Source organism: Chiroxiphia lanceolata, chromosome 21 (genome assembly GCF_009829145.1).
Source record: "Chiroxiphia lanceolata isolate bChiLan1 chromosome 21, bChiLan1.pri, whole genome shotgun sequence".
NCBI classification, from domain to species: Eukaryota; Metazoa; Chordata; class Aves; order Passeriformes; family Pipridae; genus Chiroxiphia; species Chiroxiphia lanceolata.
The window spans coordinates 920,301-940,013 of NC_045657.1; the positions used below are offsets into that span (position 1 = coordinate 920,301).

General features: G+C 44.1%; 1 protein-coding gene across 3 annotated transcripts in view; it reads right to left on the reverse strand.

The window, feature by feature from the left end:
• Positions 1 to 3: 3 nt before the first annotated feature.
• The window catches only part of SCAI (suppressor of cancer cell invasion), a 38,072-nt gene continuing 18,362 nt past the window's right edge, over positions 4 to 19,713 (reverse strand). For all 3 annotated transcript variants that reach the window (XM_032708077.1, XM_032708076.1, XM_032708075.1), the window contains exons 6-18: positions 19,542 to 19,638; positions 18,688 to 18,786; positions 17,906 to 18,058; positions 16,975 to 17,076; positions 16,313 to 16,414; positions 15,187 to 15,265; positions 13,042 to 13,141; positions 12,519 to 12,600; positions 7,752 to 7,824; positions 7,030 to 7,203; positions 6,841 to 6,941; positions 4,436 to 5,746; positions 4 to 4,405 (exon numbers count right to left, since the gene is read on the reverse strand). In XM_032708077.1, coding sequence (XP_032563968.1) covers positions 5,597 to 5,746; positions 6,841 to 6,941; positions 7,030 to 7,203; positions 7,752 to 7,824; positions 12,519 to 12,600; positions 13,042 to 13,141; positions 15,187 to 15,265; positions 16,313 to 16,414; positions 16,975 to 17,076; positions 17,906 to 18,058; positions 18,688 to 18,786; positions 19,542 to 19,638 — 1,312 coding nt within the window. In that variant the 3' untranslated portion in view covers positions 4 to 4,405; positions 4,436 to 5,596. The remainder of the gene's footprint in view (positions 4,406 to 4,435; positions 5,747 to 6,840; positions 6,942 to 7,029; positions 7,204 to 7,751; positions 7,825 to 12,518; positions 12,601 to 13,041; positions 13,142 to 15,186; positions 15,266 to 16,312; positions 16,415 to 16,974; positions 17,077 to 17,905; positions 18,059 to 18,687; positions 18,787 to 19,541; positions 19,639 to 19,713) is intronic.

The window sequence follows — 19,713 nt, forward strand, 5'->3', positions numbered from 1 at the left end:
CGGTACGAGCGTTTTCCACAGTTTATTGACAGCACAGTCCTTCGGCGGGGCCGGGACAGGGGCGGGGAGGGGCCGCCGAGCCCCGGCACAGGGACAGCGAACGGCTCGGACAGGGCACAACCGCGAGCGCCGGGCGGGAGCGGCCCCGGCGCGGCGGGGACAAAAGCGAACGGGAATCTGCTCCAAAGTCTCTGGAAAGGCGGAGAGACGGCGGCGAGGACGCGCCCGGACCGGGGGCGGCGGCTCGGACAGCGAGAAACGGCAGGTCCCGGGTGCGGCTCTTCCTCCTCCCCGCAGGTCCGGCGGTAACACAAACACGCTGCTTCCCTCCACAGACACCCAGAACAACGGCAGAGTCGCTTCTGGCATCACGCTGCTTTGGCGATTATACATCCCTTGCAAAAAAGTCCATTTGCTCCAAAAAAAGTTTATTTATATATCTCTATATATTTCAAGGAAAATATCTGTTTTTACCAAAATACGATATACAGGCACGCAGCTGTAAAATAACTTTAAACCAATTCACTATAAAATTACTTTTGGTAATAAATAATCTGATTCTCAGAGAGGCAAAACACTGTACCTCTGCAGCTGTGCTGCCTGAGGCACGGTCCCTCTGCATTCCCAGAACGCTCCCAGATGCTCCCACCTGTGCTCCCCTGGTCCTTCTCACCGGGTCTTGCCCAGGGCAGAAGCAACTTGTGCTTTTCAGCCTGCATGAGGCGGAATCCTGCTCCCCACAAACCAACGGAGAAACGATGATAAACACGTGCCGAAAACGACCTGCGAGGTCAATGGGGCAGATCCTCCCAGCAGGGTTTATCCTGGAAGGAGCAGCTGCTGGTACGGGGCTGGCGAGGTCTGCTCTGCTCTGGGGCTCCTGCAGGCCAGGGAGCTGTGCTGGGGTCTGCTCCCAATGGGAATAAAACATCTATGGGTGCATCTGGGCAGAATTCAGAGACAGTCCTTAATCCCCAAAAAGGTCAGTCAGATTCACAGGCCTCGAACTAGATCTCCTCTGTCTTCACAAAGTAATGGTTTAGAGGGGAAAACAAGATGTGGCTGACTGGCACTCCTAAATCTAAAGCAGTTACATGTCTGATATGTTCTTCCCCTGCTCCACTAGTGGACACCCAGGTCCTCACAGCACTTGCAATACATCTGGTCACAGAACAGTATTGCTCTAAAAGTCAGATATTACCAATGTAAGGGAGACCCCTCGGGAGTATATAATCTGCTCTGGAGAGCCTGACCTTACCGAGGTGCACAGAGCAGCTTTCAGCTCTCTAGACTAGATTTTTCCCTTATTCATACAACTGTTCCTGCCTGCGGAGCTCCCTCAGCCCCAGGAGCAGCCCCGGCACCACCAGGTGAGCGAGGCTCAGCTGCTGCTGCCCCACTGAGCTGCACTCGGACACTGACTGAGGAACTGAACACAGAGAAAGCTTTTACAAAAGAAGCCTCAACACAAAACAGTTGTTCAGACAGATGCCAAGATTTTTAGCTTCCTGGAAGGAGCAGACTTGCAGCACAGCACGGTTACAGTACACAGGAGGTGGTGGGGCAGGGGAGGTGCTTCCCAACTCATGGCAGGGATGGATCTTGGAGCAGCACTTCCACCCCATCCTTACGGGAGAAGCCTGACCAGAGCTACTCAAATTGTAGCCTTTGAAGATGATTATTTGGAACCTAATTTCCTGTTGCCCCCGTCTATTTCCTGTGATCCTTAAAACACATCTCTGCACATCTCCCTGGGGAGCAGTCTTGAGAGGTTTAGTCAGTCGTGACTTGACAGATATTATTTTGACAAACTACTCAAAGCAATGTCCTGGAACTTCTTAAGAAAGCACTCCAGGGAGCAAGTCCCGTTTGCACAGCTCATGGAAGTTAGTGCTCCATGTAGCTTGTGCACGAAGCAAAATGACACATCGCATCCCAACAGCAAATAAAAACCAGAGCATTAAAGACTCATAACCCTGCATTCCCCTGTCATTGTTATTTTGAGAAGTCAAAGGGCGAAAAAAGGCAACAGCAGTAACTCTGCAGGATGTTCCAAAGCCAATTTGAGCAGGAGCACAAACAATTTGAGCAGGTGCCTACTGTGGGAGCAGGATTCATCTGAGCACACCACATGCAGGGAGTAGGGAGCCAGGCAGGAGCAGTCCCATAATGACACAGTTGGTCCAGTTCACCTTCTCCTCTCAATGTATTACATGCAGAATTTACCCCTTTAATTTGGCATTGCCTGGTGCTGGCAAGTCTTCTCCGTTAATATGAGCAATAAAGATACATGGAGAAAGGGAGAGCGAGACAAGAGGGAAGGCAGCAGGCCTGAGAAGAAAAGGATTTGTTCTCTTCTCACTTAAAAATGGTCGAGTCTTTGCTTCGCTTCCACACTGAGGACTGCGAGATACAGAAACCAGATTTTCTTCAGTACACACAAGCATACACCGAGGTACCTACGACCATAGCACAGAGCACACAGTAGCACGAGTTTAGAATGACTTAGTTCAAACAAGACAAGCTTTTACTTGGAGGGGAAAATATCAACATTTTCATCTTGGATGCAGTTGCTTTGGGCGGGAAGGGAGGGGGCTGGCTCAAAATCCAAGACCAGACACTCATCCTAGCTACAGCTAGAGCAGACAGAGGGTAAGAGCCCTTTGCTTACACAGTACAATTCCGTACTCCTCCCAACACAACAGGAGTGAAACCTCTATCTTTGAATGTCCCTGCCAGCACTGGACCTTCTAACAAAGATCAGCAGGTAAGAGGAGAATGAGGAACCTCGAGAATGAATTTTTGACTCGGAAAGTCTTTGCTGATAAGTACAACTTCTGAACTAATTTTCAAGGACTACATTCTCCTCCTACATTCCACCTTCTTCAGGGCTTTTTGTTCAGTTTTTTTAAAAAGTGCATTTTCCTCTGATCTACTTTGGCAACAAGCAAACAGAACCTCCTTGAAGGGCTGCAAACTGGAGTAGAAGCCTCTCAGGTCACAAGCAAGGACTCCCCACTTCAGCCTGGCTAAAATGAAGGTGGGATCCCAGGGCTTTCCCATCAGTTCACCAGCCCACACGACTGGAATCATCATCATCACTCCTATGCTTGGAAACACCATACTGTCTTCCACATAGATGGAACCAAAATGAGAACAGCTTCATAAAAGCAAAAGCTAAAGCAAAGCAAAAGCATTTGGTTGGAAGGCAGTGAGCTGGGGAAAACTCAGTTCCCTTTTTCCATGCAAGCTGAACACTGCTAGGGGAGGAACAGCAGGCAGGGCAACAGATAACCCGCCCCTCACTGCCTGCTGCATTAAAGGCTTCCTGTACCTTCAGCTTCCACATACAATCCCATGTTTTAATAACTGGGGACCTCCTACCAGGCAGGAAGGCAGAGATCAGCTTCACAGTTAATACATGAATCTTACCACTAATACATACAGGAGTACCCATTCCCCTGGCTAACTAAGGGCTCTTGTACCTCAAATCAGTCATGAATTACTTCAAGGTCCAAGGGTAACAGCAAATTACAATGGCAAAGAGCCATAACCTTTACTACAACCAAAAATGATCTGCAGCACCTTGTGGAATCCACCCAAAATGGCGTATGTGTGTATATATAAATTTTGTATATAGACATTGTAGTGGTTCATTCTTTTTAATACATATACAAGTACCTATACATATGTACATATTTACAATTTACACCAGCCAGTAGATGTATGTGTACTGTACATACACACACAAACGCCGAGAACACACATGCACACACACAAACACACACTCGTTAAAACAAACTCCACAGCCCAGGAAATGAAGTCCTGCCAGAGTCCAAAGGGCAGCACCAAGTTGGGGGGCTCAAGGTACCAGCTTCAAGACTGCTTAGGACAAACACGAGCATTCACAGGATTTTGTACACTTGGGAAATAAAGAATAGATGGTGCAAGCTTCAGCCCAGCTACAGAGAACCTTCATGCAAACTCCCCAGCTACACTCCAGCCATTCCTGCTGTTCCATCCTGTGCCCTCAGCTGAATGGATCCACCAGTGCTGTTGTGGCTGACTAGACCACACCTTGGGTGATGGCACTGCACACAGGCCTGCCAGGATACCATGGCAGTCAGCAAGTCCTGCATTGTTTTTACCTAAACACACAGGCATGGCTGGGCTTCAACAAAAAGCACTGATCAGACTTGTCCTTCCACTTCTTTTCTAGCAGACCATGGAACAGTGACAATAAACTTTGTTATTTAATAGCTTAAAGTATCTCCATTTCCTTCTTGCTCACACCTGCCCTGCCAGGAGCTGCCAGAGCTCCTGTATCTGCAGGGCAGCAGTACAGTCCCAAATGAGCCAGCCAGCACTTTTCCCAGCAGCCAGAACAGCCTTCCCCAGCCAGCACCTCCCCAAGGGCCACTGTCCTCCTCCACACTTCTCCAAGGGCCACTGTCCTCCTCCACACCCCCACACCGAGGGTACGGGCTGGAGAGCCCACGGTGCTGCCACAGAGTTACAGCCCCTCGGTTCTCCTGGTTCCAGGGCAGGACTGAGCTGCAGTGGGGGACATGCAAAACATCCACGGGGTTATGGCAGCTCCCACTTGGTTTAACCTGCAAGGGGAACATCAGCACCTCTCCTGGGGCACGGGAATCCAGCACAGCAGGGTTGGATACGCAAGTGACGGGAAGGGCTTGTACTCAGCACTGTACAGGACGTCCTTTCAGCTCCTTTCAGGGAGTGCTCACACTGTGGGAGCCACACATTCCACCCACACAGGGAAAGGAGGGGTAACACCTCCTGGAAATGTCAGAATTTCTACACAGTATCTCAAAATGAAGAATTCCCTGTCCTCCTGTGGCAGCAATACAAATGGCAAGATGACCCACAGGACAGTAAGAGGCGGGGGCCAGCCTTGGGCATCTCTAACTTGACCACCTGCCCAACCAGGTCCTTGGCCAGCAGGACACAGTTCACATGGAAAACTGCTGTGTCCAATTTACAGGGAGCATTAATAAGTATCTTTACAACTTCACTTGAAAGCCACTGCTCCAAATGCAACTTAATTGTCCACAGTTTTGTCTCCTCACTTGCCTAAGACTGAAAAAATATATTTGTTATGAAGGACTCTGTTATTGCTATTGTTGGTTTGCACTGTGTGGTTCCATCTTTACCATTTCAAATCCAAACTCTTTGGGGATAAAATATTGGTTTTTCTGTTGATTTTTTTTCTTTCCAATTTCTTAAAATTGTATAAAAATAAAGGATTTCCACAAATGTGGGCTAAAGGTAACCAATAATACTTCTATGCTTAGGATCAGCTGTTGGAAATGTGGTTGACAGCCACAAGACCAGAAATAAACCTCTAGTGATTCTTTAGTTTAACATTTAAAAGACATGAAAACTTCTGCTTATAAAATTGACCCCATACAGAATGGAACAGCTCAACTAACAGCTGTTTATTATTACTTTTTAAAATAATGGTCCTAAATTTAAAAATAAAATCAAGTACTTCCTTTTATGATTTTCACATTATAAAACTGCACCATTCAAAATCTGTGGCCAGGGAAACCCCTTTGCAATAAGACAGTTTCTTTTAATAGTCATCGAGGGTGTTTTCCAGGAAAACATTCCTAACATCCAGTATGGAAGCCAGCTCCAAAATGTGCTTTTGGAGGTGAGGGTTCTCCACCGTTTCATCTCTTGGCAGCTGAGGGTAAGATTCGGGATAATTTCGAGTCTCCTGCTAGATAACAGTGAAAACAGAGAGAATCAGACACTTGTTTCTTTCACAGCCTTTACAAAGAAGATTGCAAAAGGCCAATTTCACACTATCTGTTCAGTATGGTAGAGAGAGAAAATGTTCTAGAATTTTCAGTTTTCTGTTTCCATTATAGTGCCAATACAAATACCCACAACAATCTGAGATGGTTATTGGTATGTTCACAGAGGCTTTGCAAAAAAAAAAAAAAGAGAGAAAAAAAAGACCAAAAAAAAAGACAAAGAGACTTCATATGTGCTTACCTATCAGGCTGGAGTTCATTTCTTGAAATTACACACATGTAAGCATCTCCAGTGGGAGATTTATCTCATCCTAAAACAACTATCTAAGACACTGAGGGCAAATCTCTCTCCACTAACACAGACACGTTTCTTTTCCCCAATATCAGTGGCCCAGGTAGCTGACTTAGGCTGAGAGAGCTGCTGGATGTCTGCAGTTCCTCAAGTGAATACTGCCCCTTTCTGTGCTCAACTCCCATTTCTTCCTGCAGTGTTTAAAATGGAGCAGGCAGTTTATATGCCAACACTCACATACATAAAATGGTGCAGATCCAGAAGCAGACTTCACTGTTGGCACAGCTTTAACCAACGGGGAGGAAAAATACATCTTCCTGTTGAGCTTATTCATTTACACTTCAAACACCTTTCAAAACCCATTCATGTTAGAACACATTCAGCAGTAACATCCCACTCCTCCCCACTTCGTCTTATATTCTTGTTCTACACCTTTTTAGTTGTGTAGAAATAATAATCTCGACTTATTAAGATGTATTTTTCTAGCAGACACAGCTGTTCAGAGTGACATAAATGAACTGGAGTGTTGTGTCTGCTGCAACTTCTGTGCAGGACTAAGGCTCCAGCAAGTCAAAGGCTTTGTGCCTTTGGAGAGACACAAAGGCACAGCCTCAGTGCAACATGTAGGAATTAGCATGTGAGCATCAGTCATCTTTCTGAAATCACAGGGATGTGCTCAGCCCTCAGCCCCCTCCACCCTGAGCCAGTGCAGTTTTACATGCACTGGACTGTCCTTCCCACCAAGGCACAGATATCCCTCCATACCCGGAAGATTTTGTGCATCCTCATTGTAGCTGAACAGAAGATAAATCTTGTGAGAAGCAGGCGAAGAAATTCATCCCCAAAAAACTGAAGAAAGGACTGGTCTGTAGAGAAGGCAAGGAAAGCTCAGTTTAGAAAGGCTTAAAAAACAAAGCCTTACAAAAGGTTCAGCTGTGCACGCTGAGGCCATACCTATGGACCGGGAGTGGGTCAGCAGCTGGGCAATATCCCGGTTGATTTTCCTAAGGTAATCCTGACACTTCTCCCACAATCCTCTGCGCATGCTTGATAATCCAGAGACAAACAGGAATGCCATTAAAGGATTGTTCAGAAAGAGTGTGAAGAGGCTACCCCGCTGAGACTGATCTAAAAGGAAAAATAAATCAATAGACAAAGAGATACATTTGGCACATGAAACAGAAACGCTGTCCCTGCCACAGAATGAAGTCACTCACCCGCTAAATTCCGTAACAGAGGAGCTACTCCTCTGGGTTAGTTACACCTTCTCTCGTGCAGATCTGATCAGGGACTGGCAATAAAGCCTTGCTGGGGACGTGCATTAACACCAAGACACCTTAACTGTCTCTGCTCCCTTTCTGGGACTAACAAAGCTGCCCACAGTGCTAAAACCATCATCCTGCGCTGGGATGGCAATTTACTCAGTCTCTGTGTAGGAGAGGCTCTGCTCCTGCCACTTGTTGCAGCTTATTGTAGAAATACCATCAGTGTTAGAATAAATTATTTACCCTAAACAGTAAATAAACTTTATCATATTACTGCAGCGACTGTCAACCTGATTTAGGGGTTACATAGGAGTGAAAAGGTGTCTTTTCCTGAGGAATCCAAGTTCTATTTGTTTGGGATAGACACACGATGCAACTGCAACTTCTTGGGAAATGCAATACTGCACATACCTTGTAATGCTTTTGGATATGCTGTTGGAGAAAGCAAGCACACCAATGGCTGTCCAAATAAGTTTGTGAAATTCTGTAACAGATAAGAGTTTTGAAGTATTGATGGTCACTTTGCTTGCCTTGAATATTCAGCAGGGTACAAATCCTATTAATGACAGAGACACCAATGCCCCTTGCACAGCTCAGCATTGCCAGTGAGCCTGACAAGGTCACTTACTCAGATCACACATAGAAGGAATATAACCCACTACATTTTAAAGGAATTACAATTCTCTCATTTCACTGGTACTGATAGCAGATACTCATTTCATGGAAATATTCAGTACTAATACAATACTTTAAAAAAAATCATGTTCTTCAGTGAAAGCCATTGGCTTTCAGGTCAAAACAGCTCTTGCATCTTCCCTCAATACCAACTGAACTGTCCAGTCAAAGTCATTTCTTTCCCCTTTTCTTTCTAAATCTAATGAAACAGGAAAGCCCAGAGGAGAAGAGTTTTAAAAGGAGCTTCCTTTAAAACAAGTATGTCATAACCTTAATATCCGCTGTACTGAACCTCATTTTACAATACTCATTTCATGCCCCCTGCACCAGCACCTTAAATATTGCCTAAGTCCCATTGCACAAGGATTTCTCCAGAACCTCAAGCACCACCATTGTCCAGTTTCAGCAACATTTACCTGATAACAGTCCTACTGCATATCTGTCTGGTGGTAAATCATTATCACAAAGGGAAAAAATGCCAAAAATCATTTACATAACCTCATTAGCTGTCACCAGAACAGCTCTCTTAACCATGCAGGCTTGCAAAGCCATAAAAGATGTGATTGTGTCTGCACCCTCTCAGAGCACAGACTCAAACCATTGCATCCAGAGCACACGAGTGCCACACATACGTCTGCAGAGTACAGTCTTAAAACTGTCAGGTTATGACTGTAAGACATACAACACCAGAAGTATTTGCTTGTGTAGAATCCTCAAAAAGCTAATTTTTTAATTCCTTCTGGTCTCTGTGTAATTCAAATGGAACTTTCCCTTCCGGGCAGTATATTTCAGTTCAATTAGTTTTACAGAATTAATTTAATCTAATCTGCTAAATACTAAAGACAGTAATCTAGTCTAATCAAAATAAAACATGTCCCATCTTTGGCAGAGTGCTGACTAGTCCTAAAAACCCTCTAAGTCCATTAGGAGCCCAAGAAAGACTGATAATGCTGGATACCAAGGTTTGGTCTCTAATGAAGAAACAAAGACTGTTCTCTTGCAGACAGTAACTCCAGGCCAGCCCAGGAATTGGTGAAACTGAACTACAAAGAAACATTTCCAACTCCAGGAGTCACCTAAGACCTGCTGGTTTGTACTGGACACACACTGGCAGGTTTCACCTTCTCCAGTAACGTGTATGCTCAGTTTTCACGAGCAGATTGACGTTTAATTCCATCTTGTATCACTCAGTTACAGACCAAAGCAGAGCTGCCACCAGGAGCAGCACCACTGCAGTTGAACAGTGCCAACAGCAAACCCGGGTCACTCGGGTATCTCAGCAAGGTATCACTCCCTGCAGTATCTGGGAGCACTCTGGACTCTGTCCCAGCAGGTGAAGCCAACACAGCCAGTGAGTCCTGCACAGGGGGGAAACTCCACAGCCTGACCCAGACGTGCCCTGTGGAAGGAAGAAGCTCCTGCCACCCCCTACACCCACAGCACAGAGCCAGGAGGCACTGCCTGCCAGCAGCTCCTGCCCAGACACTACTGCCTACCAGAGCCCAGGTGAACACCAGGATTCACTCACCACCACCCCGCTCCTGATTTCCCCAGGAAAGAGCTGTGGGATACATGGAACAAAGGAACTGGAGCATTTACAGCCATGGCTGGGAGCAGAGGGCCAAAGGTGCACCAGGAAAACCTGCCCTGCAGTCCAGGTGTTGACAGCAGCTCTGGATAAGGAATGCCCTACCTTTCAGTGCATGGATGACTCCAGTAAGGATAATCCATATTTTGTTTCAAAACTGACTCTGTTTTATCACTTCAGCACTCAAGTTTCCCACAGAAGCACTGCTGCTTTTTACAATGCATGTACATCTCTTTTGAAAAAAGAACTCCCCAAAAGAAGTCACTTCACATGTAGGCTTTGCTAAGATGAGTATTTGTACCACATCACTGACAAAGGCCTTGCATTCTCACTGGCTGTAGGTTTGGGTTTGGTTTGGTTTGATTTTAAGACTTTGCATCTGACCATGATCCGTGATCCTAGAAAACCACAGCTACAGGATGATATTGATCTAAAAATATTATTTCATCCACATATGCAGTGGTAACCTTCAAGAACACACAGCCATCTATATTTAAATGGAAGTGTTAAAAAAAATTCACGGCTTTCAGTAGACACGCTCAATTTGCAGTTATCTTCCACTTTCAGCTAAATATACAGGGAGGAAGCTGTTCAAGTGCCGCTGATTTGACAAACTGGCAAGTCACTTCCTGGCAGGACTGACTTTCAGTCATCACCACTTCAGCCCTGCAGAGAGGGGGAGAGGACAGGGATGCGTGCAGGAGAGCAGGAACGGGCTGCAGAAGAAGATGTGTGAGCAGTTGCTGTTCCTGCCGGTACTGCCAGCAGTGACATTTAAATGTCAGGATAGCTCCTGTCCTATCAGGAAAGATCAGGGCAGCCATGTGGAAAAAAGGCAGTACTGATTTCAGCTTCTCACACAGTTGCACAGACCCTCTTTGTTCGTGCCAGCGCTCGAGCCTACAAAGCCCCTCCCAGCCCACCCAGGGACAGTCACACGCCAGCCCTGTCAGGGCACTGTGGGGACAAGGACCCCAGCAGGCACAGCACAGTGACAGGAGGAGTGTGCCAGGGCTAGGAAACACTGACACTGAGAGCTCTGCCATGTCCCTTCAGTGGAAAACAGAACAAGACACCTAAACCTGTCCCCACACACCTGCCTGCCTACGTTCATGAGGAAGTGGAATGTCATTTCTGAAATGCTGAACATATTTCTTAGATTCCTCACAGTTGTGCCCACACGGTTCTGATCTGGGTCAGAGCTCCTAGCAGCCACTTCTATAATCCTGTCCTGAAGTACTTCCAAAACTCCCATTTCTCTGCTCCTTCCACACAGGCAGAGCTGGACTGCTCTCCCACAGCTGCTCTGTGTGCTGAACAGACTGAGCACTGGTGGGTTTTGCACTACTGTCGGTCAGTTCTCTGCAGCACAAGGAAAAGAAACTCAGTAGAGGTTACGGTTTTGCTTACTGTGTGCCCACAAAATTGAAAGAAAATTTAATTATCAAATTTAAATGTAATGCAAAGAGAAAATTCTACTGTAAATGCTTGACAGTTATTCTCACAAGAGCTGCAAATCTACATGTGGAAATCCATCACCCCAAACAGCTCGAAGATGTCCACAGAACCCCAGTCTGTATCTGAATTAAGGATGACCAGGAATCCCTTACTCTCTTACAGAGTTGAGCCACTTGACATCTTTCAGCAATTCTGTTAAAAAGGAAGGGGGTAAAAAAACCAAACCAAAAAACCAAACCTGAGCCACACTTCTTCCCCTGAAACAAAACCAACCCTCCTGATGTTATACTGGAATGAATGTCAGGAAAGAGCAAAGGAAAATAAATCCCTACCAAACACTCATGTTCTCAGAAAGACAAGTAAATCATTCCAATTGTGCTTCCCTCCCTTTAAATGGAGAAGGGAATTTAAAAAAACCAGATTTGCTCTGAAACCTCGTGTGGTGAACTTAAATGCAGTGATGTTAAAAAAGCCCTCTGAGATACATTACAGTCCAACAAAGCAAAGACCCAACGGAGAGGCCAGATTTGAGTGTCAGGCAGGAGCTCCCTGGCTCAGTACAGAACTATCCCAAATCACACTGACCACTTATTTAGTACCTCTCCTTGGCCAACAAATGCCTTTCAAACAAACAGCACAGACTGTGGACACCGAACAGGGCACAAGTTCCTCTGGCCACTAGACGTCCCTGTTCCTCCTCCGAAACACAGCTGTGGGTGTTCCCTTTCCTCACTGCACATAATGGAGCTATAAAAAGAAAGATAGAAGTGGCACTTTCCCCAGATATAGCACATTCTTATTACCCCATTCATGAATGAAATAAATGTGTAATGCTCTGCAGATTCAACTGGCCACTACGAGTGCAATGCCTGCTTCTGTATTACCCGAATTGCAGATTCCCAGAGGTGATTTAGCATGGAGCAATTCTACTGTGAGTCCAGAGCACCCTAGGAAGGAGGCTCAGTGTCCAAGCAAATACCACTCTACAGTAACACTGGATGCTAATTTGAGTCTTGTTACTTCCTTGGTTCAGACACAGACACCCTGTGTTTTATAAGATCAGGCTCAATGCTTTGACTCCTTTCTGTTGCTTAAAAGCAACTGAGTGTTGGATGACTGGAAAAAAGAAAAGCACATTAGTTATCTCCCTCCCCCATGCACACACACCGAGATTTGTCTTTGGTATAAAACAAAAATAAACCTCCCACCAGAGACCTTGGAAATCTTGAACCTTTTTTCCCTCCGGGAGGATTTATTACTTTCCAATGAGCGGCTGTTCATGTGCTTCTCCTTCTTGTTCCTATTCATAGGGTCAGATCCTGACTAGCATGCACAACCTCAAAAGAAAAGAAAGACTGAATACAAACTGTTTAAAAAAATGGCCTGTTAAAAGTGTAAGCTAACTAGGGGTTGGCACTGTATCCTACCACACGAGGAGCTGCCTCCAAGGGTCTTACCTTATAGGCAACGCTGTTGGAAGAGTCCACGATGATGAACAGAGGCTTTCTGGTGAAAGGGTAGAGATCTCCAGGGTGGAGGCTGGAAAGAGAAAGGGACGCCTCACAGAGCACTAGAACTGCTCAGCCACACAGCTGCCCACATCCAGATAAAAACCAAGCAGATTCCCCGTGCCCCAGGCCTCGGATTCATCCTCAGGGAATAACTGCACAACTCACTTGGTATTCTCTGTAATATGGGCTATGGGACTTGTTACTAGTTCAAGAGATGTTTATCTTCTCGCAAAACCATCCATCATTAATCTGAAGTTTGCCAGTAATTAAGAACTTACATTAAGTCACAGCCATACTTTTGAAGTGTTTAAATCATCATTTAAACATTCATTTCTAAGTGTTCGACTTCAAGCCAATCTCCACCATGATGTCCTGCACTGAGGAGTTCGAATTCCAGAGGCTTTGATGCCTTTTTCTCTATTGAAGACAAATTTTTCTGAACTCCCAGGTGTCCCACTGTGACACTTACCAGTGCATCTCCTTGTACGACTGGTTTCGCTTGTGGATCGCGTCCCCATTGATAATGTCCCGGTTACTGTTTGTCAGAACACCCCCAAAGTCATATGGACCTACACAGGGGACAAAGGAAGCTCAAATCAGCAGGGGCAACACACCCCTGAGAGATTTAACGATTATATGGGAGAAAGCAACAACAAATCTCAGAAAACGGAAGGAACCTGAACTACTGCACTTGTAAGGAGGGGAGAGGGGAATGTGGAGCCTTCACTAACTACATATTCCAGTTATACTCTCTTAGCAATTTCAGCATCTATCAAATAGAAGCAAGCAATGCAACTTCATAACTTCTAATTTAATTATTCACTATTTATCCACAAACATAATACAAAAGATCCAGATATTGGCTTTTGTTAAACTATAGAGCAAAAAGATTAAAACCCACTACACATCTGAAACAGGAAAATCAATACCTCTGTAAAATTACTGTATGAGTTTGCATATTCCAGATTCAGAATTTGATAAAAAAATAAAGTTAAATTAATCAAAAATAAGGGATATATTATTATCATCTGCAGTTATAACACTGCAAAGGGGAGAAGAGAGAGCTCAGAGAATGACAAAAGGACAAAACAGATTTAACCAGATTTCAAATCTGCAGCAAAGGTTTGTATTTTAAGATTTCAAAGTCAGAATTCACAATTTGCACATGCACAGACCCTGAACATGTGTTCCCATGGTAAACTAACGAAGTATTCTGCTAAGTTTGCACAACTGAGCTACGCCCTGACTGTCTGATGGAGAGAGCAAAGATGAAAGCAATGGCTACAAAAAATATCACATCCTACAAGATATCAAGATATATTTCTGCCATTGGTATGGATATGAAATGTCACTAACATTAGTAAAATAAAGTATTAGGGTTTCCTCATTCTGTTATACATTTGCAGAGCTGGTTGACCCCTATTTGGCCACCAAATGCAATTTTTTCAGGTTTGGATACAAGGCACCTTTCCATTTTAAGGGAAGCTTTGGGGATACAAAATCAGGAACAGAACAGACATTAATTTAGCACAGTTACAAACATCTCACGCGTCTGCCAAACACAAGCTGCTCGCAGGCAATGGACAGTGCAACTTGCAGCTGCTCTCCCTTTTAATAAGGCAGAACTCTGGGCTGACCACACCACCTTATTAAAAGATTGCAGTTGTGATGGGATGCACTGAAGGAAAGCTGCACTCTGACTGTGCAGCTCTTCAGGTGACTGAGCCTGGATGCTTCCACCACAAGGTCTTAAGCTGAAACAACACATGCAGTGAGGTGGACATACCACAGGCCTTGGAGAACAAGCTTCAGTTAGAACCTACCACCAAGTTGCAGCAAGAAGTAAAATGTTAAAAGCATTTAAAAAAATCACTGCCACAACCCAAAGCTGACAGGGATTTTTTTTCTTTTAGCATTTTGAGAGCTCTATAAATCATGCACCGGGGAGGACAAGGCATGCATCTTATAAAGGAATGCAAGTCTCAAACAGATGAGGTTTGTACAATATTTAGGATGTTAAAAAGGTATTTGGATTTTTTCTTGAATTACATAAACAGATCTTTGGACTGTGTTTACTTTAGCCAACCAGTTTTCAGCTTTTACATTGCAGCTGCATCCAAATATTCTGCTAGATTGCAAAGAACAGGAGGATGAGGTGAGGGGAATTGTCGAAATCATGAGAAGGGCTTGAATTGTCAGGTTAACGAGCGTGCAAATAGACCAGTCCCTGCAGCCGCTTCAGCCCTTTCACCCCCCATCTCCTGGTGCTGGGGATGGAAAGAATCACAAAGTGCCACTGAGCCATTTTATGAACTTTGCACTGATGCATCAACTGAGCCACGTGGTCTTCAAAATTAGGGAAGCTTTTAATACTTCAGATGCATCAAAAACTGGATGTGTCCTTTGAAAAGTTCTCAGGTTAATGCACATTAATTAAAACACAAAGAATTAATTATTGTTTGTGGAAAAAAAAAGGCTATCTTACTAAGTAGACAGGAGAATCAAATTGACTTGTCTTTGAAAGGAGCTTTGTGACATCTTTCTTGGTCACTTGTCCTGGAACATAAAGAGAATTCAAGCCCTGTTCATGACAGGGAGCATTCCTTTATTGTACCTTCACTATCCGAACGACCTGATGGAAACACGCCCGTGGCAGACAGGTAGATCAGCAGCACACTGTTTGCAGGCAGCTCCTGAAACCCAGACAAGGAGAGTGGCAAGGGAAGAAAGGTCAAGTTTATTTTAATATTCAACCATCACCTTCATAAATACATTGTCATTATCACTGTGCTACTTCTGCCCACCAGGGCAGTACACAGACCCAAGGGTCACCCGATGATGTGCCTGTAACTTTTCTCCACACAGACCTCTAGGCTGATATCAGAGGTCCAAGCTGCACTGAAAAAGCATCTGCTTCCACATAGGCTCTCTTACTATCTAGCCAGATCTGAGGCTTTCCAAGATATGGAAATTAAAAGCTGCCAAGATCCAAACAGACCCTAACTCCCAAACAATTCACAAAGGAAGGTTTGTTTCCAAATACCCCAAAGTCTGCAACATCTGTCTCTTCCCCGTGGTCCTTCTCAGCTGGCCAACAAGCACAACACATCCAAGTTTCTGTATAGACCTCTAAAAGAAATCTATTTTCCACCTTTCTAGTGGGCCGTTTGCATCAGGGAACAGACACCTTTAATTTCTGCCAAAGGCTGAGCATGCAGGCACACAAAATTCTAAGAAGTAAGGATGCACTTCCTGCACCTCACCAGCTGTTCCTGGAGACAAACTGAAACTTGTTTCTTTATAGGATTCATGTTTTGGTTTTACTACTAAATCCTAAGTTGTGGACTTGTACCAGTCAGCATTAAGCACAATGAGCCCAGCAACTTCGATAAATTAAAATAAGTGCAGTAACTGTATTAAAAAAATCTACAAATGTATAGATAACTGGCTTGGAGGACAGCAGGGGGTAAGAAAATAAGACAGGCAGATAAAACTACAGCTTGTGCAGGATACAGTTTGAATGGGATACAGGACTGGAGATTTAGCAGCTATACAGTGCTGAAGAGCAACCATTTCCTGAGGTACTTCCCTGATTTTGGATTATGTTTGGCATGACATGAAGTAAAAGAACACTTTTAAGATTTTTCTGTTCTCCAGATCAGTGCAGATCCACATTTTATTCAGTGTCACAAACTATCCTGGATATTTTTCTTACAAATAAATTCACCAATTTCACAAACCTTAAATGATGCTGCTAAAAATGTATATAGCTGGCTAAAAGTTGGTTTATAAAGGAGATATTTATGGGGGTTTTCCCGCCTTGCTGGTTTCTCTGTCGATTCCTGTTAAACAAACAAACAAACAAAAACACTACTCAAAAAACCCCCAAAACCAGATATTATCAAAGCAGTTTCAAAACCCTCCAAATTTCTACTTATTAGAATGTTCATCTCCAACACATTTCCTACACAAATGGTCTGCCCACGGTGCATTTCCTGTTACACAGTAAAGCAAGTTGCACAGTATTGATACCACAACTTTGTAGTATGCCCCATTTAAACATGTTACCTAAATCTTTCTTGCTCTCTAAAGCATCGTCCAAGAAAGGAGTGACAAAATTCACTCTTCATCGCAAATAAATAATTAAATTCTTCGTATTTCCTTATGTTCCCAGCTAAAATATTTTTATGCTTTCTCAGCAGGGGATATTAACTTTCAGATGACTTAGCAACCTGATGAGTCCAGGTTTGAGCTACTCTTCACTAACTTCCAGTAGGTTACACCATCTTTACTAACCTGCTCTGCACAGTGACAATACTGAAGGAGTATACTATTTAAAATAAAACAAATGAAAGGCCCAGTTAAGATCTGTTGCCAGGTTTGTCACTGAAGTGGAACTTACCTGCATTCCAGGTTTGTTCATTTGTGATGCCAAGTTCATGGGTTCCCTCTCCAGCGCTTGCAGCATGCGGAACATGTCCACTGTCAACTCACTGAACTTCACCTGCAAGAGAGTCAAACAGTTTATTCTGACAGATACACATTAAACAGCATTTCTCTGGAATCATCCAGGTAAGAGACTCCACTGCACACCAGACAGACCATTCTCTCTTTCTCAGGGATCCGCCAGTGCCCTCTTTGAATTTCCAAAGAGCTGTGAAGGACTTCTGGAAAAGCTCACTGAGGACAAAGTCTACTTGTAACTGGTCTACCCAGACAGGTCACTGCAGTGCAGACCCCTGCTTCCAAGTGACAGACTTTTCCAGGCTGCTTACAAATCAAGTGCTGAAATAGCTATGGACTATAAATTCAGACAAAATCTTACAGAGATACACGAAGTGCAGTTTAGATGTAACTGCCTTGCTTACCTGAAAAAAGAGCTCAGAGAGAAGTCATGAAGTTTGTACAACCTCACTATCATCATGTAAAAAAAAAGGACTTTGAATGTCTTTTGAAAACCTCTTCCTGTTGCCACTGAAGTTGCAACAAACTGGAGTACATCACATGAAAGCTTAAGTCAAGCTTTTTCAAGATATATCTCAGAGGTCTCTCATGCTTGAATGTTAAGAACAATCCAATATATGAAAATCAATTGTATCAACTTAATTGACATGATGAATATAAGCAGTAAGAGGTCAGTACCACAGGTCTAATATCTCACATTTCATTTTTAGCTCCTATTTCTGAGAATCTCTTCTTCTTGATGCCATTGCAAACATCACAATAAAAATATTTTAAAGTTCTCCTCTATTGGATTTGCTGCTGAATGATAAGAAAGGTTGTCAAGGGGGAACTCCAAAGATGTAGACCCAAGTCTCCAGAATTTCTTTTACCTGGTTGTTGCAGTTCCCAATAATGAGTGCATCTGCAAGAGCAAGCTGTCCCACTATCATCCCCTGCTCCAGCAACGGAGCTCCCGTCTCAGAAAGCCTGTTAGAGGTGATTACAATGGTGTTGTCATCATTTAAAACCATGACAGGGTCTGCCTAAAAAAAGCAACCAGAATAAATCAGGAATTCAGAAAACATACAGATCTGCAGTCAGAGAAAAGTCCAAAGGTCTCGTCACTTACAGAACATTTCGTAACTGAGGCAGATTTTTTAAATTACTTTGCTGTACACATATTTGTATATTTGCATGCAGGCTACAGGGTAATGCCTTCCCCCATGGAAAGGCAAAGTTCTTAGGGACTGCAAAAAATACATGGTACAAGCACATGAAAGTACAGCAAATAGACAAGCATACTGCCTCCAATGACATGGACTCTGCTTTAGCTTCTCTATACCTGAGCAGTCAAATAGCATCAACAGCCTTACAAATTCACACAAAATAAACTAAATATTCCTTCCTTCAGAATAACTCTGCCCTATTTCAGTTTGCCTTCCTAGAAATGAATAGCAAAGGAGGTGAGTGAATGGTAATGCTGCCACCCCTTCTGGCAATATTGAAATACTCGTGTTAAGGGCTGTGGCACGAACACACCAGTGAGCAAATGGGACAGGCACACTGTCCCTGCCCGTGCTTACCTCAGAGGTGGTGATACAGCACCACTTCGGTGAACAAGACAGAAAATCTTACTTTTGAATAAACAACTATAAGGAAATGGTATTCTCACCTCAATAAATGCTGCCACTTCCTGAAGAACCAAGTTCCACTCCACCTGATCTTCAGTATTAAAACGGTGAGTGTAGTCCTCAATTTCATCTGACAGCTCCTGATGTAGACAGTTGAAAGACAGACACAGTCACTTCTTAAACCAACAGTCTAACAGGCAGGCAGTAACTTTACATTTGGTTAGCTGTGCTGGCCTTTAAGAATAACAAATAAATTCCTTGAGAACATATGCAGCACACTTCTGACTAACATGCCAGCCAAAACGCGCTCTTTCAGCAGACAGAATGCCAACGTTGCACTCAGCTCTGGCAATGCAAATTGTCTTTTAAGTAAGTCCAAATGCAAAGAATATCTGGAGTTAACTATCCCACTCACAAGCAGCTCTGTCACTGGTTATTACCATAAGCTACGGATGCCAAGGACTCAAATTTCAGCTTACAAGTGACTTTAAATACATTGAGAAAGGGAATGGTGTGGCTGTTTCAGCTGCTGCTAAGCTAAGCTAGCAGTTCAAGGGAGCTCAGACACAGAGACAGCAATGCAACCTACACAAAACTGTCAAGACCAGGAGCTGCTTGCAGCGAGGTTGTCGGAGGGGCTGGGAAGCATATGCTGTGGGGAGCAGCTTGGTGTTCCTCTGCTGCAGTTACAGGGCACCTCCCTGTCTAGGCTGCAGCTATTGGAATATTTTTACTTCGTGTTCAAACAACCCTGTCAAATCATTTGAGCTTAAAGTGTCATTACTAAATGTCTGAATCACAGCAGATGTTCACTATGTAGGATGTCAGATAGACTAGAAAAGTGAGGATCAGCAACCTCCCACCCCTCAGCACCTTTAACTTTATTTTAACGTACCTTTACAAGGTCTTTCACAACATCCATTTTGTTGAGCAAGAGACAAACCACTATAAACCTTGCATAGTAACGCAGCTTCTTAACCACCAATTCAGGCCTAAACACAACAACAAAAACACGACAGCCAAACTTGAGAATAAAATAGAACAGAGCTAGGTACTGGGGTAAAGGA